At 42.1% G+C, this 23,126-nt stretch overlaps 2 protein-coding genes and 1 long non-coding RNA gene across 4 annotated transcripts in view; 2 read left to right on the top strand and 1 right to left on the bottom strand.

Annotated features, from left to right (window-relative positions):
- Nucleotides 1-23,126, top strand: part of LOC119009720 (catechol O-methyltransferase domain-containing protein 1-like) — an 81,663-nt gene that overhangs the window by 32,154 nt on the left and 26,383 nt on the right. The gene's annotated exons all lie outside the window — the stretch shown is intronic.
- The window catches only part of LOC119009723, a 61,345-nt gene that overhangs the window by 14,847 nt on the left and 23,372 nt on the right, over nt 1-23,126 (bottom strand). For both annotated transcript variants that reach the window (XR_005071809.1, XR_005071808.1), the window contains exons 2-3: nt 22,180-22,261; nt 12,476-12,527 (exon numbers count right to left, since the gene is read on the bottom strand). This is a non-coding gene — a long non-coding RNA (uncharacterized LOC119009723). The remainder of the gene's footprint in view (nt 1-12,475; nt 12,528-22,179; nt 22,262-23,126) is intronic.
- LOC119009718 (zinc finger protein 503-like) lies at nt 15,641-18,480 on the top strand. The gene is made up of 2 exons (XM_037081244.1): nt 15,641-16,389; nt 16,852-18,480. The coding sequence occupies exons 1-2, from the start codon at nt 16,135-16,137 to the stop codon at nt 18,277-18,279; spliced, it is 1,683 nt and encodes a 560-aa protein (XP_036937139.1). The 5' UTR covers nt 15,641-16,134; the 3' UTR covers nt 18,280-18,480.

The raw sequence follows: 23,126 nt of genomic DNA, 5'->3' as shown, positions 1-23,126 counted from the left end.
ACTGAGAGAATGAGAGAGCGAACCGCAGTGGGATTTATGCCTGCCCGGGCTTGGAGAGCGGCCCCCGAAGACGTTTGTAAAGCGCGATTCTCCGAAAGCTTCTCATTAGGTCTACACTTCAAATCTGCAAGAGACGAATGTTACGTCTTTTATTCAAAACTTTTCATCTTCCCAACACTTGTCAACGTGCAGGCGAAGATAAGGCCAACAAAAGCAGATTTTGTCAACTAAAAACCGATTTTAACTCAGATCTGTCAGAGCAGGGAAATGCACACTAAGATATATACTCCGAGGAGGTGGAAAGAGGCCGTCGCTCCTGTTTTGTGGTGTGGGAGGCATGCGATGTCTAATTTGAGAGAACGAACGTGCTTAAGTTATTACTGCAGGAAGGTAATCTGTCAAAAGCAGGCTGTTTTGGCATGTTGCATACCACTGCTGAGATCATAGAGTCAGATTCTGCTTGCAATTACAGCTGAAGGACCTTGGACGCAGGCAGGCGGCCATTAATCCTGCTTCTGGCCCTGTACGCTTTGACATGTCAAAATTCCCACTGTCCTCCGTGCCACAGCTCAGGGAAAAATGCACCACAGTGGCCAAACCACACCAGTGGAGTAATTGATGCCATCATTAATGTATTTAGGTTCACTTCAGTCCGCTATGACTTACTTTGTACTGTAATGTATGGGAGAGAGGAGCCCACTGAAATGTACTTTATTAAGAGTCACACTGTAAGTTACTGGAGCAGAGGATGAAAAATGAGTTTTGATTTCATACTGCAGACCAGTGGTTTACTGAGTGGTTAATCATTTGCTTAAGTAAGAGTAGCAGTACCTCAATGTGAAAATACTCCATTATAAGTCGCCTACATGTAACTGCATGAAGAATTTACCTGAAAGGAAGACTGTGGAATGTTTCCAACCAAATAACAGTCTTCTCCTTCTTTCTTACCAATGAAACTCTTTTCTTTATTCATTACAGTCCAGTTTTGCAGCCACACCTGGTCTGATATGACCAGATGTTGCTTAATGCTAGCAGATACAAGGGTTTTCAAAACTATTCAAAACCACTGATACTTGGTTAGCACTTAGCTTAGTTTTTTGTGTGTCTAGGTCTTTTTTTGCATTTTGTTGTGGTCATTTTTATACTAGTACTGTATCCAAGTGTAAAATTTTTGTTTTGTGACACATTTAGCTGACATTAGTTAGATTTTGCTTTTTTACTGACTTTACAGAGTTAGTTTCTTGACATTATGACTCTTCGCTGACTGTGCAAATGGTATGCTGAGTTGCAGCATTTTTAGCCTTGCCCTAGGACTTCACAAACTAGGCCAACATTTGTTTTCCTGTTATTTAAGGCTATTTGAATGTTAGAAACCAATTAACGTTAGCATTCATCTGTAGACACAGAAGTGTACTAAACCAGCTAGAAAGCTAGCTAAACTATTATCATACAGCAATCGCCATTGCGTCTCCAGGACATGAACTACTGCAATGATTGGAGCGAGGCAGGCAAAAGAGACATGTCAAGTAACATCAAGTATAAGAAATGGTATGGTCCACTTTAGGGGTGTCTGAACTCATATTACCATATTATTTTAGGCATGAACAAGGGGGAATATGTTGTAATATGTATCATTAAATAGCAAGAAAGATATAGAAATGGATTTAAATGAATATACACTTTCTGTTGCTGCAGCAGACTACATTACACATCTATGTAAGTACATAGGACCGCTCGGCATGTTCAGTGCCCTCCCGTTTGATATACATATGTGCAGTAACAATAGACTGCCTGAAGAGTTTCCATTCAGTCCTTGTTCCCGTCACAAAACCGTCTTGTTTACTATACAAAGAGAGCGGTTTCATCTGAGTGAAAGCAACACAGACACGTTGAAAAGAAAAGGGCTTCAAAGGAAGAGATTCATCATCATGTGTCGCCCCCACCCACCCACGCTACACCTACACAGCGCTGTGATCAGGTCATTTAGCTGTTTAATGTGGTATGACATTTTATCCCCACCTTAAGCATCTTAAAGCTGTGTGTTATGCACAGAGTCATTTCAGTGTCAGCAAACGCCTCAGAGTTTCTTTAACCCTCTGATAGGTTTAGGTTGAGAAAAAAGGAAGTATAGATGGCTTAAAATTAGTAGCTCTGAAGAGGATGAAGTTAATTTCACAAAAATGGAAAATACTGTGAGTTCATATTGACAAATCTGAAGTTCTAAAGGGGGTGGTTGATTTTTTCCGTTAAACGATGAGAAGTGGGAGTTCACATTGATGAAAGAAAGCAGCTATTTAGTAAGAAACACAAATGAACCTGTAGGAAATGCTGGCACGTCACAAGTCCACTTGACACTCTGTGAACTGTGGCACTAAACATTTTGTCACGCATCCAAATATCTGCATAGAGGCTCATGTTATACCCGAGCATCTGTGTCCGATCTGAATAACTAGCATGACTCCCGTGCAGATGGTCACAGGATGTGACCACCTCATATCGCCTGTTCCCATCCATCTACCAGTAAATAGCTCCTTTGACACCCTGCGCCTGCTTTTTGTCCGAGGCTCCTCACATGACTGCCGCCATTTTGAAAACAGCACAAGGAAGGAGGGATGAGCAGAAGCCCCTCTTTTCTCTGAAAGTTGAGAAACATCACACCACACACGCTGTACATCCCACAAGAACTTTTGACCCGACTGTGGCAGGCCATGAGTCACGAGTTAGTCCTCTTGATATCACTCCTTTGAAATCTTAATGTCCAACTGCCCTTCTTCATGGCCCCTGCTCAACAGCTAAATCAGATTTATAACTACTGTCAAAGGCGGGGATGACAGATAAATTAATCTTCCCTTCACGAGTTTACATCCTGGGCATCTGGACTGCTGATCTTGCCCTAACAAGCGCAGAGGTCCCGGCGAGCTGTCTTTTAATGTTGATGTGTTCATGGCTGGAGATGAATGGCTCTGTCATAGGAATCTATTTATACAGCAGTTATATGGCAGCGCCACTAGATCCAGGACATTGCACTTCTCTGAGACGAGCACCAGCATCTGTTAGAGGAAGTCAGCAAATGACACTTCCTAGGATTTGGAGCACTGTTCAGTGTAATGTCAGTTACTGTGAGGTTGGGGGGGGGAACATAATTTGAGGAAAAATACTAGAAATTGATAAGCAGATGCACATTTCTTTAAAAATGTTTAAGTGTTTTGTTTGCAACTGCGTCAAGAGCTGCTTTGAGTGATAGTAACTCAGGCTGATTGATTGATTTCCACGATTCTTGAAGAGAATATATGCTGTCTTGAAATATTAATTAATTTGTTCAGCGAAGAAGTGTGAAAATATTAATGTGGAGGTGTTAAGTCATTCAGATTATTCATTCGTTAATCATTAATCAGTGGGTGAAGAGGAAATTACAGTTTTGCACGATGTTTCAAATGTACTTTGTGCATGTGTCAAGTCAGTCATTAATTTATTGAGCCAATTTCTGTTTTTTTTTTAAAAAAAAAAAAGGTCACGTACAAGATATCAGAGTACAAATAACAGGAAAAAACAAATAATACTAAATGTATTTATCCAGTTATTTTATCAACAATATTCAATAAAAGTTTAAGGACATTTTTTTTTTTAATTTGCGCACAATTTTTTTTTTGTAAAATTGGCAGAACATTTTATTCCAAAACATGTTAGTATCACCAAATTTCACCAAAAGACAGAAATCTGTAGTTTATCTCTCAATAGTTGATAGCAACTTTCCTATCTCATTTATGGTCTGTTTAAAGCAGCTCAAACATAAATTGTTTGATTGTTAAAATAATTCTGGACATTGTAGTTTTTAGCAGTTTATAGTACATTTGTTGGGACTATTTTCAGCTGCGGATTAATACACATTTTTAGCCCCAGTGACTGTTGACAGCAGCAGGATGGTGTTTGTGGTATTGACTCAATATAAGCTACAGTTGCCATGTTCTTGGTAATGAAAGAACATGATGTGATGATGATGATGATGATGATGATGATGATGACACTGAAGTCACCCAGTGCAACAATGTAGGCTATAATCAGGCTTTAAAACACACAGTAAGATCAGCTCATTGTTGGTTTTGGTCTTTTTTAGGAGAAATGCTTATACCAGGTGAAATGAAATAGCATACCATCAAACTTGTTTTACCTTAAGTTTTGGCTCATAATAATTACTTTTGCTCCGATATCGATGCCAGTAATTAGAAACGCCGATCAAATGTCATAAAATTGTCGATCTTGGCCCTCAGACCAAAGCCCAAGGTGACATCCTCAGTGTCTTCTTTTGTCCACAATCCAAAGTTATTACATTTAAATGACATTTAAATTTAAGACTGATTGATCGTCTATCAAAATAGTTGTTAGCTGATAACCAATTGATAAATCACCACAGCTGTATTATCTATGAAGACCTCAGTCATGTAAACACATGTCAAACACACTCACATAGTCGGAGATGAACATGTTCCAATCAGACTTTCTCTAGAGAACGGCAGAGTTATTGCAAGAGCAGCTGAAAGACAGGACCACCAGGACTGCAGAACTCAAGCTTGTCATTGTCGGCCCACCCTCCTCAGTACCTACCACACCTCCTCACCCCATCACATGAATCACAGCCACCACCCTCCACTGCCTCCGCAACAAAAGATGCTTTGAGGTCATGCTCCTCTTCTTTGTGCCCACCGCAGCGCGTGAACAGAGAGGGGAACAGAACCACTCGAGACAAGGACGACTTAAGAGCAGCTTATAATGAAAGGACGTCCATCATGAAAGAAAACACACGCCATTAGCGAGGAATCATTACGCCGATGTTTAAATAAATTAGCTCTTCAAGGTTAATATTCTCGGTAATTCTTCCAGGTTTTGAGACTTACTTACCAACTTAGGTGCGTCAAAATCAAATCATTTGACTTTTCCCCCCATCAAAGTAGGTAACGGTCGTCATTGATGATAATATGCCTGAGCTTTAAGCTGCAACCCCCTTTTATATTCATCGCCCCAAGAATCCTCTGTGGGGGTTTAAAAAACTTCAAACACCACCTCATGAAAAAGTCAGGAGGTGTCAGACATGTGTTCCCCCTCCTCGTACCCAGACCCCGCTGGCTTGCCAACACCAAAGGCCAGAATTGATTTTATGTGAAGCGGACTGGCTCCGCCCCCGTCAGGGATCACCTGCCTAACCCCCGCCTGTGGCTCTGATGCACCGCGAACAATTAGGGAAAGACAGCGACATATTGACGAGGTATCTGCGGGTTTTCAGAGTGCATTTCGCTAATTATGTATCAGCAACTGCACAGCGCGTTTCTGTGCGACGTGATTTCCTTTACCGAACATCTGAAGGAAGTTAAATTGTCACGGTTTAACATTTTTTTCTGCTCTAATGCCACACGGATGATCCTTGTGTATGAGCTAATAAAGTGAGGTTTATGGAAGATTCGGGACAGATTATCGGGGGGGTAAGAGCACTGTTCTGCAAATCAGCAGGCTTTAAAGTAAGTCCGGCTGTACATGTAAAAAAATGCGGTATAAAAGGTCACGCAAGAGCCAACCGAGATAAAAGTCTGAGGTGGCTTTCTCGTATGGTGATCCATTTACGATCCCCTTTAAATTAAACATTCCTTCCTGTTTGTCTGCATGTGCTCATCCTGGCAGGCAACAGTAACACAGTGCAGGTACATTTACATCTGACCTTTCGCATTTTTGATTCTGAGAAATGTCCCCTGATTTGTCTTAATTTAACATCATCCATGTCTTGTCTTGTAAAAATGTAAACGTTGATCTGATTAGCGGTAGAAGCTCAGGTGTAAATAGTGAAATCAATTGTGGCTCCATGCCATTAAGTGTCCCAGTAAGCCATGTCAGTATGTATAATAGCAGGAGCCTCTAACTGGACCACCAAAATGGGATGCAGCCATTGTTAAATGAGTTATGCCTTTGCTTTTCCTGCGATCAAATGTCAAAATCTCTGGATAAATCTTGTCAAGTGTCTATTTTCTCCCTTCAAATTTGCTCTCAGAGAGAGCACAGACACATTAAAGCATGTATCCACTTTATTACAATTTTAGTCTCTTATTTTAGTCTCTTATAAGTCTTATTTTCTTTGTTTTGGCCATCATCTCCATCAGATCTATCATTAAAACTCACCAAAGTAATTGAAAAGATTCAGGAGCAAAGTCAGCTGCATCGCTAAGAACAATTTAGAATGCGCGAAAAACATTGACAGGCAGATGGTCAGAGGAAAAACTACTTTTAGCCAGAGGAAACACTGTGGAGTCCAAGCATACAGTGGACAGGCACTTCAACAACAAGTCCAAGTCTAAGTTCTTCTTTATAACCGTTTACTGAGAACTTTTTTTCAAATACACAATAAAAAATGATAGCAAAATATAGTACACAAGTATGAAGAGAGCAGCCCTGGGGCAGCATGTTATTCCTATCAGAAGCCGGGGCTGACTGCACTCTTAATTGTTTCTAATAAAGCATGCTGCAATTAAACTATGAAACTTCTTATCCTTAGTAGATCAATGGAACATGTACATGGTAGATTTACATATTTCATACCATGGCGTACATAACAATATGCATTGTTGTTCAAAGCTGAAACAGGAAGCTAGTCTGTAAACAACTGCAACAGACACTTCAGGTCATGACCATTCACCTTTGTTTTTCCCTTTATAATAATTTTGGCTAACTTGTGTGTTTTGTTTCAGATCTGATCACAGCCTCAAGGTTTTAAATGCTGAACATTTAATCCCAGGTTTCTCCAACAGATATCCCAACAAATAAAGTTTTAAAATGGAGCAAAATCTGTATGAGTGTCTGATCTACTGACCTTTATTCAGCAATACCACCATATTACAAAGTCTGACAAATTACTTTGGAAAGTACAGTGTTATTGTAACTGAGAGAAATTGCAGCTTTAACTGTGAAAATAAGACCCGTGCTAAAATAAACTTCAATAACGGTGTTTGCCAGGTATAAGTGATGTCAGCACCAATAGTCCTCACCTCATGTGTTGAGTGACTCATACAGTTCTTAACCTAAAGGACACCATCCAACCCATAAAGCATTACAAAATCAAAGCAGAAAATAAAACCCTAATGACAAACTAATATTTAATGATGTGGTAAGTGCTAGGACCACAATTTACGCACCATAATAAAGCCCTCGTGAAAATACAGTCTCATGCAGATGATTCTAGACAGAAGTGTTGGTGCATGTTAATGGATTTGACAGACTTTTATTTTTCCTACCGTAGACATGTGTCATTTACGTCAAACAGTGTAACATTTGTCTGTGGTAAATGACTCAGTATATTGCTCGCGAAGTATGAAAAGACAAAAACAGTGTGGAAAACAAGCAGCCGTGAATGTGTTTTGGAACAGAGGGTTTCAGGAGACCTGGCGTCTATGTGTGAGACATGACTTCCTTTTTTTTTTTCTTTTTTTTTTTAACAGTGGGCACTTCAATGACTGGCTTGATGTCAACCCTCCCATTCTAATGGACAGCAGCACGGCTGACAGGCCGTAAATCAGAGGGACTATAGAAAGCCATTAGTCCAGGGATACACAATAAAAAGCGGTAATGGTCTCATAAAGCCTGCAACACCACAGCAGACATTCTGATTCTGTCTATTAAGGGCTGCACAGAGCCTCGGATGAGTGAAAATAAGGAAGCCATTTTTCTTTTGTGCATTGTTGCCTGGGGTCTCGTGCTCGTGATCAATGTACAGTCAGATGCAGTGCTCCGAGAGCTATTTATTTTCCCCCGTACTACAACCGGGTGAATATTAGAGGACAACTTGTGATTAAGAAGTGCTTCTATTGAGCCGCACGTTACAGACGCCTCATTGATTCGCTCCCGTTATAAATGCCAGATGTGCTTGTTGAGCTGGTTATGGTATCAAGTACAACAGTTTACATTAGTTGTTATGGCGAGCGCAATCCAGTCTTCAACTCATATTAAAAGGGACAGTCCACCGAAATTACACACAGATACACAGTATTTTTTCATCTTAGCCACAGCTCTAGTGGTATCTATCCATGCTAAATACCATTTTGTTTGTTCATATTATGCTAACACAGGTATAATGGTTAGCATTATCACTCCTAATTTAGCATGTTTAAGATAATAAATAGATTACCACTGTTCATTCAACTGACCTATATCAGCCACATATTGCTAAATTTGTGTCCTGTTTCCCTCAATCCTCATACTGTATACAAGATATGGTTTGTGGTTGTGTAAACTTTCACCCCATTCTATGAAATATACTTTATATAACCTTTATATAACATGGAAGTCATATTGAGATTAAAATATCTCCCTGCGTTAAGGCCAAGACAGTGACAAAATAGCAGCACCCAGGACATGACAAGATAACAAATTCACTTCAACAAAAAGAATTGGACTTCCACTGAAATTTGATAAAGAAATATAGTAATATGTTGAGAAACACTGCAGCAAATTTGCGGTTATAGATATGAAATGTGCAACATTTGAGGTCTGGGAGCTTGTGATAGCTTTCCCTGTTCGACATAATGAATCTAATTCACCAGAAAGAATCTTCTTTGAAACCACGCCGACTTATTTTAGCTATTCAAAATCCCAGATGGCTAACGTCTGGATAATTCCAGCAAAAATTTCGCCAAATCAACCCAAAATTCCCCTCTCGCGGAGATAAGAAAGCCCACTGAGTGACATTTCAACAGGCTGTTCCAAACTTACAGCGAGATTGAACTCGCCTGCAGACAATGACAAGCTCCTCTCTGTCTGATGTCACTTCCCATTTCCAGGCTGACTGCTATCTGCTACTGGCTTCTGCCAATAATAGCTCATCAAAACAACACAACCCTTCTTGGCACCAAAATAAAGGCAGCGGTCCACGTCTGTGCCACTCATGTGTCAATTAAGGCTCCTCTTCACACTGACACTTGTGACTTAAAAGAAACAGTCGAGAACGTGATGAATTTGAGCCGACAGATGAGAAGGCAGTACGCTGCGTTGCAGTACCATAATGCGCTTGAGATATGGATAACAACTGACACCACTGGCAGGTCTTATGAAGTTTGATTTCATTTGTCAGGCCTCTTCTACTTTGTCTTTTAGCTCTACGCGCTCCCTCACTCTTTCAGTCATCGTGGTAATAGCTCATTCTGATAGCCTGGAGACACTCACACGCACTACCATTTAAAATGCAAAGCCACAAATATAGAAGGTGCTGCCATGGGCTACGCATCAAGATGGCATCGTGTCGTTACCCGATCCTTTATTTCGCGTTTACATGTATAATTTCATTTGTTGCTTTTATAAAAATGAAAGGAGAATGAACCCGGTTCTGGATGTCCACAGGCTGTTCTGGTCTCTGAAGTCCACACAATTTTCACACACACAGATGAACATGTATCACATAAACTACAAACGACAGAGAAATAACCATCAACCTCGGTATTTGATCACTAAGTAGACAAATGGAGCAGTAAGTGTCCAAGCCCTGTCTCGGCAAATACCTTGCATGCTTGTCTCCAGCCGACCACATGACGCTAATTCCTGACTGAAGCGCTCCTCCCGCGTATCCCCTAATCCTGCCTGTGAAATGTGACAAGATCATTCTTTAGGCCTACTTTAGTCTGAATAATCTGCCCATCACAGACATTCATCCCGACCTGCACAGTGCTTCCAGTGTCATAACACGCTACCTGTACATTTTCACCCCGGCTTAGGCTCCATAAATTAAATCTAGACATGGAAACGTGAGGGATCGGCATCCAGTGCTGCCTGTTTGTTGTCTTTTAAAGGTATTATTGATCAATTTTTTTTTTTTTTAAATGATACATGTACAGAGCTTGTAGAAAGGTGCAAAATAAGAGCTTTAAAAACATTCTTGTCTTGTGATTAATACATTTAAAATGATTGTTTTGTATACATCTCTGTTGGTTCCAGCTCTTAACAAGGATCATGTGGTATCTGTTTCATCAGCGATCAAGAGTCTTGGTGGTTACCAGCAAAACTGTCCTGCTCTGCTGTTAGCTAACTAGCTAGCATTAGAGATATTACCGTTAGCTAGCATTAACAATATTAACATTTAGTAGCTGAATGCTATTAATAACACCTTTTAATATAACAGAGATTCAGTAACTAAAGGGGTTGCAACAACTGCTCAATTCGCGAATGGACAGAAAATGTATCAACAGCATTTTTGATGATATAATTTAGCACATGCTATATACTGTCTGTTTCCTGCTTTTATGCTACTTTATTCTGTTTTATATGCTTGCAGAATGAATATTTTAGGGATTTATGACTGTTGCTCAGTCAAAACAAGCCAATTCAAGACATTCAGTTGAGCCTGTTTTACCATTTTCTAATTTAAAAAAGAAATGTTGATTACAAAAATAATAATTAAATGAAGCTCTAATGGTCATCAGAAATAATCATGACTGCACCCTTTTTTAACTTAAAGGTCCACTGTGTAGTTTTGGAATGAAGGAAAGATAATATTTAAATATGCAAAAGGAAATCATACAAACTCCTTTTATTGTTTCCATAACTGAATGAACAAGCTGTTCTCTGAAGAATATAAGCTCCCCACAACATTGTTTGAAGCTAGAAAGTTGGCAGGGTCCGCCAAATATGAACAAAACGATACGAAACTGTATTGTCCTTTAAGGTCAGTTTGTTCATTCAGTCATGAAAACAAAGACAGTTTGTTTGTTTATTTAGTTTGTTTTAAGCATTTAAATCAATAAACATTGTTTTCTTCTTCCCAAAAACTACACAGTGCACCTGTAAGCTGCTGCAGGAGCAGTTACAGTACAGCATGTCTGACTGCTGTTTCTTGAAGTTTCCACAAAGTTCTGTGCCAGTAATATGGCAGCTGTCGGGTTGAATTGAGCTGTCGGTTCCAGTGCTAACAGGGAGGATAGGTGAAGTTAACTCTTCTCTACAGCATGACTACAACCCGCCAGGATCCTCACCTACCTGATGGCAAGTGGACGACAGCACGTAATCTCCATAGGCTTTACTTCCTACTCCTGACCAGCTTTAACTAATTGAGGAGACAACGTGAAAAAGACCCTTCACCGCCGCGATCTTGGCTGCACCTCAACTTTTCTAACTCTCCCCGTCATGCCGCGCTGCCGTCGTCTTGACTTCCGGCGAGATAGTGCGAGTTCCTCGCGTCAGCTGGGGGAGTTGAGCTCCGGCAAATGAAGTCAATGCTTTGACACAGATGAGGAGGGGGGAGTGGGGGGATATCTCGGGTGTAGTGAAGGGGAATGGGTATGACTTCTAAGTATCTGAAACGTCCTGTCTTAAACACATAATATCTGTAATACTTCCTGACACTTTCTCCTATAACCTCTTATTCTGTGCCAGCTTCTGTGGGGCCTTTTTTTTTTTTCTCCCCCTCCGGGTGCAGAAGAAAGCAGTCTATTTTCTTGTCTTATTTGGTTGAAAGGCGACTCTCAACTTGGAGTCTAATTTCCTGCACTTTAAAGAAAGTCCACATGCAAGGTGCATTTCCATGCTATCAAGGTGATGGGAGCAATTTCGACCTGTCAGTCAGTCATAGAAATATCAGAGAGACTTAATGTCTGCTGCAACCTGTCAAAGGCTCCTGTGAAGTGCTGGAGAGCATAATCTGAGTCTTATTCACTCAGCACCATTTACTTGTCAGCGTAGCTCTCTGTTTTACCCCCGATGGTAGCTCATAATGAGATGGGGATATAATACAGCCATATATTCAGCGACTTGAATGAAGAGGTCAAACCGTAGCAGATTTGAAGATACATAGGGGCCAGAAAAAGGAAAATGTACAGCATGCTGCACATCGACCAGAGAGCAGTTATATTATAAATACCATAGTTTCATCTCATACCATCACACAGTTCTTGCCTCCACAGACAGCAGTTAGTTAAGGCTGTTAATTTCCTGATAGACGCACCACTCTGGGTGACACACTGGGGCTGTACTTAACCATTATTAATGTGACAGGCCTCGGTGCAAAGCAAATCAATTAAACAGGAGCAATCACCGTAGTCTGGATAACGGCCTTTTAAGACTGTTTGCATGTGACAAGGAGGTCCTCGATCCAGGCCTCTGTGCCAGGACCTGACAGGTCAAGAAAGCGGCATGAAACAATAGCACCTTCTAACCATCATCTCCCCTTTTTACCTGTCAGATCCAGTCGGCCTGTCTGGCTGCTGACGTGGTGCGCCCCGCGCCGCCTGCCACAAGGTGAATTTTCATGTCATGTCGAGGGGGGAATTTCTCATTCCATTTGCTAGACATTATAATGCCGCATTTATCGACCATATCCTTTTTTTTTTTCTTTCGAGAGCTATATGTCAAGTGCTCTTGCACCTGAGTTTTTGTCACTTTTGTGTTGTTTTTTAATGTGCGCGTGCGGGTCCAAGAGATCTACAGACAGGATAATAAGACTGGAGCAGTGGCCTACCTCTATGCCTTTTGGGTAAATCTCCAGTTGTCGCTTGGAACCGCCAAAGTGTCTGGAAATGAAAAGATCTCATAAAAATTCAAATATAGGACTGTTTGTAGTCTGTGTCTCTTCTTAGTCATTTACTTTGTGGTCTTACTAGTGAATCAGCAATGGACAAAAACAGATTTCTATGAAAATTAATGATTATATTGTATCAAATGGGGTTTAAATCATATTGAACTGCACACAGTTATTGGTCGCTGTTTCTAGAACCACAGGATGACAAAGGTGATTGGTTCCTAAATACCTCCTCCCAGTTGCAGCTGTGTACTGACTATGTACTTGTGTATGTGTATGTCAAGACAGTCCCATGTTGTTAGTGTTTAGCTTTTGTGATGTGAACCACATGAACAACCGAAATGTGAGTGTTTTGTGATGTGCGACCCTTTCTTTCATATTTTCGGGGGAATCGTCATGACATCTGTTGTCATAACACAGAATAAAGGAGTTCAATACTGTGTGAAGAACGACAGAACTGTCGTATCACATGCATGAACTTGTTTAATCAAGCCCGCAGTGGCTGAGGAGCTGAATTATACAACACGCATTATACAATTATACATTATACAACGGGGTCCTGTCACTGCGACTCTTTTGCCATTATTCTCAATTTTTTATCAACTCCGCAGACAAACTGTGAAGTCGCCTCCGACACACATTTAAGGTGTTGTTATTCCGCAGACAAGTGACGTCGTGCATAAAAACCGTGCGGCGGGCAGGCCTGTACAGTGTTTACCATTTCCACTGTTTGTTGTTGATCATCTTGTATTTTCTTTTGGCCAAGAGCAACTGTAAATAAATAAAAGGACAGTCGATAGCCAATAGTGTGACAAAATTGTATATTAAAGTTGTTGTTTTTTTAAGGATCAGCAATGAAAATGTGTCCAATGAAAACATTCCATGTCATTGTTAGGAGATGAAAAGGTTGCATATACTAAGTATATTGTGCTTGATAACAAAACTTCGAGGTGCACTATTTAGTTTTTCAGGAGAATACAATTTAATCAGAAAAGAAAAACCCTCAATAAAACAACAATAACAAACGTGTTCAAACATGTTCTTCGTATGTGGCGGACCCTGCCACCTCTCTAGCTTCAAACGATGTTCTGGGGACCTTATTTTCCTCTGAGAACAGCTTGTTTATTCACTTATGGGAAGACATTCATCTGAGTTAATGATATGAATGAGGTAATAATATAAAGAAATATCTTCCCTGAGTTTTCACGAGACTACGTGTTGCTCCTTTAAAGGGTTCACGGTGTAGTTCTGGAGGAAGAGAAAGCTCTTCATTGACTGATAAACAAACCAACTCTCTTTGTTTTCATGGCTGAATAAACTGATAAACTGAACTTAAAGGACAACACAGTTTCATACTGCGTTACTTTATTTATGTGTTGCGGACCCCGCCACCTTTCTACCTTCAAACAGTGATCTGGGGAGATTATTTTCCTCTGAGAACAGCTTGTTTAGTCACTTATGGAGAAGACAAATATCTCTGAGTTTGTATCATTAACTCATTGTGAATGTAAATATCAAAATAAAGTTCATTTTGCCCCTTTAATTTATGCTACTTCCTGTTTTTTACTTTGAAAAGTTTGACTTGCACATTTTTAAAGGAAAAAAAAACAACATGAATGAACCCTTTAATGAAAAATATGAATTATTAATCTCTAAACGGGACAGCCCGGATTAGGAGCCATCACTTCACTTTGAGGGGGGGGCGGGACCCCCTCACCGCTTGTAAACGCTTGTGTTTGCGCGGACTCTGGGTGATTCATAAACGTGTCCTTGTGTGAAATACTATCAGGGGAGATTTGGAGCTTTTTTCTGTTTAAAAGTAATGAATTACGGCGACGACAAAAAAAAAAAGAAAAAGAAGAAAGAAATGTGCAGCCATTTAAGGATAAAGCCGAGAATTTGGTGTCTGCGGCGGCGCGCCATCCATCACGTCCACAATAAAGGAGTTTTTGCCTGACGGTCGAAATTTATGGTCGCCCTTCTCTGCCCTAATAACTCAAAGCGCCGTGTCAGAGCCTGACAGCCGTTGCCGAAAACAGCCCCCCTGTTATCAATCAAAAAACACTTGCATATGTTTAACTTTCGCCTGATCAGCAAGACATTTATAGGCTATTGAGTAATAAGATAAGTGGGTCTATTTCGATGGGAAGAAATGTGGAAGCTTTAAATGATTAATGGCAGCCACAAGAGGGTTTTTTTGTATGAGTTTTTTTATGCGCTCTTGGAATAAAAAGAAAGATTTTTTTTTCTTCTTTCTTTTTTTTTTTGTTGGCTCGACTCTGGCGGAAATGTGGAGGAATATTTTTTAATTTCCAAGACAAAAAAAGAAGAATTATATGCTATTAAATGTCTGCAGCGGAATGGGGGGGGATGTCTCAAAGCTTATCTCCAATTAAACAAGTCGCAAGGCTTTTTTTTTGTTTGTTTCTTTGTTTTTGAGTTTTACCAGAGCAGACTGCGCACTAACAGGCCCCCCAAATTATGATGGAGGAGTGAGAGGAGAAGACACATCGCCTCTCCTCTCCTCTCTTCTCTTCTGGATTCACTTTACAATAGTTGACCTGAATCTGACTGAAGAGAAGGCGAGGGGAAGAAGGAAAAAAAAAGAGAAGCGAGCGAGACAGCTGACAGATAACTGGCGTGCGGGACAGGGGGGAGTGACAGATGACGCGGGGAGGGGAGGAGGAGGAGGAGGAGCGGGGGGTGAGCTGCATGATTGAGGGGGAGAAAGTTTGCAGAAAATGTGAAACATGCCGATGGATATCTGAGCGGAGATAGCTGTTCATTAAGTGAGTCACTGTCGTCTCTTTGCACGGAGAGAAAAAGAAAAAAAGGCAATCAGATGGGCTGATTCTCTCTAATTGCTGTGTAGTTATCCAAAGAAAATTAGCTGGAGTGTGAATGTGCGATATTTTAGCCAAAGGTGCCGATTTGCCAAATATCCTGCGATAAAAACGCTCTGTAGAATAAAAAAAGAAAAAAAAAACGTTAATTAAAATGTGTTCTGGCTTGACATAAAGAGGTGTTTTTGGTCGTTTTTATCCCGCTTGCAAAAAAAAAAAAACGCACAGGGCGGCTGGAGCGGCGCATGCGTCCATGTGCCAATTACGCACAGACGCGTACAAATAAAAAATAAATAAAAAGCTCCCCAAATTAAAAAGCGTGTGAGGAGGAAGCGTCGCGTTCACTCAACCCTCCGATCACCTCGGGATCTCTTTTTGATTGGGAGACGGCGGTGATCCGCGGACTGATTCAGACGCTGCTCCATCCAGTGAGGAGGAGGAGGAGGAGGAGGAGGCGGAGTGATCACCCCCACCACCACCACCACCGTACACCGAGTGCGCTCTCGGACCCGCAGCCACACCGTCAGAGCGACGCCGGGGATGAAGCAGCGCGGCTGGATTCTTCTTCTCACACACTGCGCGTCTCTTTGAAGGATTTAACGTTGTTTCTTTTCTTTTTTTTTTCTTTTGGCACCTCTGGCAACAACAACAACAAGAAAAAGGCTTTACCCGCGTGACGTTGGCTTGTCTGTTGTGGGGTTGTTGTTTTTTACCCTTCCACATGTATTTCTCAGCCATTTCCAAGAGAATTGGGTCATGAGCACATCGCCCACGGTCTCTGTCCTGAGAAATAGCACGAATCCAGCGTGGGAGAGCTGCTCCTCCGGGGAGAAGGGCGCAGCGAAGATCAGCCAGCAGTCCGCGCACAACTCCGTCTCTCCGGCAGACCCTTCTCGCCAAGCCAGTCGTCTTCCCATCAAGGTTTTGAAAATGCTCACGGCACGGGCAGGACACCTTTTACACCCGGAGTATCTCCAGCCTTTACCGTCCACCCCTATCAGCCCCATCGAGGTAAGAACGCGTCAGCTGGGGGGGTTATTTTGTGATAAACGTTGTCAAACTGTGGTGATTCTCTACGTCCGAGCCGCTATTATGGGATGGATGTTGTGGACAAACTGGGTCAATAAGTGACGACAGAGAGATTCTGTTAATTCTGTGATTTTTTTTTTCGATGTCGGATTTGGACTCGCTTTGAAAATTAATGACCTTGTTGTAGCAAATTGATGCTCGTGTTCATCGTGTCGTTTCTAAAGCAGCTCGGTGTGTCCAGTCCCTCTGAACATGCCTCTTAGACGCGGAGTTGTTTTTAGTTTCATCCCGACATAAGTTTATGCGCAATGCGTAAACTACGCGGACGCTTCGTCTGTGCGTAATCGCCAAAAAAACAAAAAAAAATCCCAAAAAGATATATTCGAGTGCTTTTATGTGTTTCATTTATTCATCGTGTTTTTGTTTTGTTTTTTTATTACACAGCTGGATGCCAAGAAAAGTCCTCTGGCTCTCTTGGCCCAGACGTGCTCACAGATCGGCAAACCGGACCCGCCGTCCTCCTCCAAACTGTCCTCCGTGACCTCGAACGGATCTAGTGACAAGGAGGCCAAATCCGGTCCGCTGAAAATGAGCGACATCGGAGCCGACGACAAATCCAGCTTCAAGCCGTACTCCAAATCGTCGGAGAAGAAGGACTCGGGCAGCAGCCTCAGTGGAGATAAAAACAGTTTCCGAGTGCCTAGCGCCACCTGCCAGCCGTTCACCCCCAGGACAGGCAGCCCCAGCTCCTGCACCTCCGTCTCTCCACTGCCGGCTGACGGCAAAGGGGACAAGGAGGACAAGAAGGAGTCTGAGAGCAATAAAAGCGGCACGGCGGAGGGTAACGGCAGCCATAGGATAAGTGGAATTACCTCTGATGGCAGCCAGGAGAACACATCTGGATCCAAGACGGTTACATCCGACTCGCCATCTGTGACCTCGTCGTCCTCCTCCGTCCTCGGCTCCGGACTGGTGGCCCCCGTTTCCCCCTACAAGCCCGGTCACACAGTTTTCCCCCTGCCACCTGCTGGCATTTCCTACCCTGGGAGTTTAGCGGGCGCCTATGCAGGTTACCCGCAGCCGTTCCTCCCTCACGGAATGACCCTTGACCCCACCAAATCCAGCAGCCAGCTCTTAAGCGCGCAGTTTGCCGCTGCCAGCTCACTGGGATGCAGTAAAGCGGGAACGAGTCCGCTAGCTGGAGCGTCTCCTCCGTCTCTAATGTCTGCTAGTCTGTGTCGGGACCCCTACTGCCTGAGCTACCACTGTTCCAGCCATCTGTCCGGTGCGTCCAGCGCCAACTGCGCACATGACTCTGCTGCTGCCGCGGCCGCCAACGCGCTCAAGTCTGGATACCCGCTCATGTACCCAACGCACGCGTTACACGGCGTGCACTCCTCCACCCCGACTTTCAGCGGACACCCCCTGTACCCGTACGGGTTTATGCTGCCCAATGACCCCCTGCCGCACGTGTGCAACTGGGTGTCTGCTAACGGACCTTGCGATAAGCGCTTTTCCTCCTCAGAGGAGCTCCTCAGCCACTTGCGGACTCACACGGCCTTCGCCGGCACGGAGAAGTTGATATCTGGGTACCCGGGGTCATCTTCTCTCGCCAACGCCGCAGCCGCCGCTGCCATGGCTTGTCACATGCACATGCCTCATAACGGCAGCCCGGGCAGCCCCGGCGCGCTGGCCCTCAGGGCCCCCCACCACCCTCTCGGACTGAGCAGCCGCTACCACCCCTATTCAAAGAGCCCCCTGCCCACACCCGGGGCTCCGGTGCCGGTGCCCGCGGCCACAGGGGCGTACTACTCCCCGTACGCCTTGTATGGACAAAGACTGACGACAGCCTCGGCCTTAGGATACCAGTAGAGACAAAGAATTATGCATTTATAAAGGAGATTTAGGCCCAATGAGTTTTATATTGTACTTCATGCAGGGACTGGATCCATGTGGGGATCAGTGTATTTATTTGCGATAGCTTCAAGCGTGACTAAAAATAAAAAATAATATAACTTTGAAAAAGGCTCAATGTGCGTTATTTTACACAGGAGAGATTGTTGTGTTACCTGCTGTGCACACACATTTAAATGGGACCTCTGTGGATTTGTTTTTCTTTTTACCCCCCTCATGCTGAATCCAGAGCTTTCATTAACCAGAGGCTCGCTGGGAGAGGATAAATGCTGAGTGATTTGACAGAATGATTGACACGGAAAAAATCAATCAGAGCAGCTTCTTCAGAATTGTCATTGATTTATTTCTGTGGGGAGTGAGACGTCTGCTGGAGCACAGCTCTGACCCTGGATGGCATTTTTCTTTTTTAAAACTTCAGACAGCTGTGAAACTGTTTACAGTGGTCTGTTTTCTAATTTTAGAAAAGGACATTTATTATTGTGCACCAGCTGATTGTGGGTCAGGTGAAAATCAGGTCAAAAAATGTTTTAGGAATTTATCACTTTCTTTTTTTCATCTTCCTTTTTTAATTGTATTATGAGATATTAGTTTGGCTGTACTAACGAAAGTTACTGTTGTTTTTTAATGATATATATTATTAATTTATTTAATTTGCTTGTGTGTGTGTATATATATATATATATATATATATATATATATATATATATATATATAAATATATATATATATATATATATATATACACACACACACACACACACACACACACACACACACACACACACACACATTTTATATATTATATTATGAACAGCCATGGCTAAATCAAATATTAATCACCTTTTGCTTTTGTGTTTTGGTGTCACTGAGGCTGATAATGGGTTTTAAGATGGAGAACAAATTATACAACCGTAAAATATTATCATATATTCATAATTTATGAGCTATAATAGCCGTGGAGCTTCCAGCATGCATGTTTTTGTCATATTAACTCACAAGAAGAAGTTCAAAATACTCACAGCAACAGTATGTACAGTGCGTGTGTGTGTGTGTGTGTGTGTGTGTGTGTGTGTGTGTGTGCCTGCGTGTGTGCATCATCTCTCGAGCTCGACAAAACACGCCGAATCTTCTCAATCACGAGGTCATGGATTATCGTCTCATTAACGAAGACAAACGAGCCGCTGATATGAGCGAGGGGCCTCGCTAAACAAAGATTTACGATGACACCAGATGTGGGACGTTTCCACAGCTTTTGTGATCGCCGTAATGAAGCCACGAGGCGGAGAGAGCATGAAATACAGCGAGGCCTAAACTATTTAATCAGCCCCCTTTTAAAACAAGTCAACTAAATCAAGCCAATGGTGTCATTATCCATCCTCAGTAAATCAGGCTGTTCTCCAGCAATAAAATCACCATCATTAACGGTCAGATGTCATTTTCATCAAATCCACCCATCCCTCATGTAGATGAGACCTAAACAAGGCTCAGTGATAGATGGTAATAAAGCCCCCTAACCCACAATTCAGCACGGCAAGCCAGTCAGCCATGAAGCACAGGGTGGATCATATGTGATGCATCTTTTTCACATCAACACGATGTGAACAAATAGGATTAAGGTCTTTGAACATTAGTCCTCAACGTTTTAATTGATATGTGACACTGCAGCCTAAATCCACGCAGCCTCTCCTGCAGGAAACCCGTCCATTAATTATTCAGACGGTTTGATTTTATAGCATCAGCTGCTAGATTATTGTGAGTGTGTGCTTGGTACATGTGGACTATTGGACCACTAACAATTGTTATACACGAAAAAACTAAACATTTTACGATCAAAGACTTGCTATTTAAAGTTTAAAATTTCTTTGTGTTTAACAATCCTGTTTTTTTTATTTATAAACAGCACATTTTCAAGTGAAAGATTTTATAATATGAATATGTTCTATACTAGAATTGACGTGAGTCAGTCTCAGTACATACAAAGAGAAAGAGAAATTCAAAGAGAGTGGACAGAATGATCAATTCGTGAGTCTTGGACTGCAAAATGTAAAGTTTTTTCATGTGTAACAATCTTGTTTTAATTCATTAATATTCCGTTTTTATATTTTGATCATGTTTAACAGAAAACAAAACTTTCAGAAATTATTTTTTTTTAAAAATATTAGTCCAGAAAACTTAAAGTTCCTTAACCTCAAACTAGGTTTATAAGAAGTTAAAAAACATATATGCTAACACATTTTATATATGGATATATATCTTTTTAATGTATTTGTCTAAGCAGAGGCTGATTTATAATGAATAACAATGTTGTAAAATATGCCATAAATGTTGACAAGTACTTTGCATTAACGCACACTTGAAAAGGCATCCTTAGATTTGCGTACAGCTCCTTTACTGTGTGTTACTGACGAGATGCTACATGTTTAAATACGGCTTATAAATGCTAAAAACAGGAGGTTAAAGTGAAGTGTTAGAGTCCCTTTAAAGTTAAGATGTGCTAACCTGTTTTACCCAGTTAGAAACTAAATGTGAGGCTAAAAGAAAATCCTGATTGACCTTGTTAACTTGGACAGGAACCACCTATACATGAACACAGAGGGAAGATATGCTGCTGTGGTAAACGGTGTCTGATGACAACTTTCCGTTACTGTCGTACGGATGTTTAAGAGGGAGAAATAAGCTTATTCCAAGAAATCAGAATCTAATTTGAATTTGCCCAACATTTTGGAGGACAATCTGCTGTTTAGTCACTATTAATATAACTGTACTGCATCAACTTAACAGTTTGTAATGTAGTGAAAATTGGAGGGCCAACAGTATGAATCTTTCTCATGCTCGAGTGTAGAGAACGCTAATATAATTTAAAGGCACTCTGGGACCAGATGTTGCATCATATAGGTCGGAGTAATCTGTATTCCTGTTTATTACAGTTACTAGCTCAGTGGGTCTTCACGTACATCCCAGACCAGCACCATGAAATCTTTAACAGGACGGCTTCCCCACATGTTTAAGTGTAAAACACTGTCAGGAGATGAAACACTTGGTCGGCTTTGTGACTACGCATTGAATCACAGTGGCAGCGGATGGCCGCAGCCCCACCTGTTCTGCTTTGAACTGCACCGTGAGCGAGGAGACACATGGCCTTTCACCTGAAGCTGGAGGGGGGGGGAGGACAGATCAGCACAGTTTGGCCCATCGTGTTTTTAAAAAATGGTCACTTTTTGCCACAGCTGCTCGCCATGTGTTGCACTGTCTGTTGTGGTTGGGGTTGGTGGACATCATCGCCTCATGAACATACAAAAAAAAAAAAAACAGACCTTTTTCCGAATCGGGATGATGCATCAAATGCAACGTCAAAACACTTGTGTGGTCGCGCACTGAATTTAACACCCTTTTGTCAGCCGTATTAATGATCCACACGAGGGATATCCCCCTTCTTACATAAACTTTTGCACGCTCTGAATAAATCTTCCTCACTGCTTATGTACTCTGGCAAGGCAAGCGGATCTCTGTTTACAGACGTAAAAGGGGGGGAGGAAAAAAAAAGAAGCCGATGACCTCTCGCATGTTCCATCAGCTGAGAAGTGTGTCTTCCATCATCCAGAGGAACATGGTGGTTTATGTTTGCAGGAGAAAGGCTTTTGCTTCTCCAAACAAGCCCTGTATTTATCATCACTCCATCATTTCCTCCGCTTTGACAAGCAAAAGCAAACAGTCGGGGAACGCGGAGTTAAAGCGGGGTTTTTCGCTGAGCCGTTAACCTTTTTGGAGCTCGTCCCCCCTTGTATCAACTCGAAACCCGAGAGGAGGCGAGCTGGATCTTAATGTGGATAACTTGTGTGTGTTGCTGAGTATACTCACAATAAAGTGGGCCTTTTTTTTCTGAGTCGCAAGCCAGCCGTTAGGAAATGGAGAAAAGGGGGAATTTTCCCTCAAAGAGAGTCTGTCAACACACAAAGCCAAGGAAAGAGCAACAGTGAGTTAAACAGTGGGCCCTTGTCTTTCAGCACTCAACATGCCCTATAATTTACACACCACTGACAGGGGCCATTTTGAAGTCTGTCATAGGCGGCAAACTTTTTGTCTCCAAATGTCTTGCTCACAGCGAGTCGACTCCTCGCTCGGGTCCGGGGTGATTAATGACTTGTGGCCTTATTGTGCGGAGGTGGCTAATTAACTACAGGCTGACTGAAGAGACACGCTATGAAAACCCTCCTCTGATAACCCCCAACTTTTTTTTCTCCTTCTTCTTGGCATGTGGAAGCTCTTACTGACAAATTTGCAAGCAGCAGACTTAACGTTTGAGCAAGATGAATGGCCTCTGAGAACAGTAAACAGCCTTTAATTTAACAGTGTTTAAATGTATGACACACTGGCATTGTGCTTCCACGCTGTTCGTGCTCTCCGGTCGGTGAAACGCAGCCAAAGCTTCCCCCCCACCACCACCGCTGTTGGTTTAAAATTAGGCTTGGCATATTCATGTAGGGGAGTTCTCTGGGTGCTCGGGCTGGCTAACATGTGTTCGTTGCCTCTTCGAGTTTTCTGCAGTCTCTTCAGGCTGACGTTCTGAGACAAAGACAATCAGTTTGTTCAGCAGCCTCGGTCTTAAAGGAGCACTGTGAAGTTCAAACTCAGATTTCCTTTTCAAAACTGAATAAACAGGCTGTTCTCAGAGGCAAAATAAGGTCCTCATAACACAGTTTGAAGCTAGGGTAGGGAAGCTAGGGTGGCAGGGTCCGCCACGTATAAACAAAGTCAAACAGTGTGATAGTTGTGTCGTCCTTTAAGGTTTGTTTAGATTGTTAAAG

This window comes from Acanthopagrus latus, chromosome 20 (assembly GCF_904848185.1).
Source record: "Acanthopagrus latus isolate v.2019 chromosome 20, fAcaLat1.1, whole genome shotgun sequence".
Classification (NCBI taxonomy): Eukaryota; Metazoa; Chordata; class Actinopteri; order Spariformes; family Sparidae; genus Acanthopagrus; species Acanthopagrus latus.
The sequence above is the reverse complement of the archived record's forward strand: the minus strand, read 5'-3'. Positions and strand labels throughout refer to the sequence as shown.

Coding starts and splice junctions, on each gene's coding strand:
- LOC119009718 (XM_037081244.1), top strand. CDS start 16,135: ATGAGCACATCGCCCACGGTCTCTGTCCTGAGAAATAGCACGAATCCA. Junction 16,390..16,851: donor CCCCTATCAGCCCCATCGAG/GTAAGAACGCGT, acceptor TTTATTACACAG/CTGGATGCCAAGAAAAGTCC.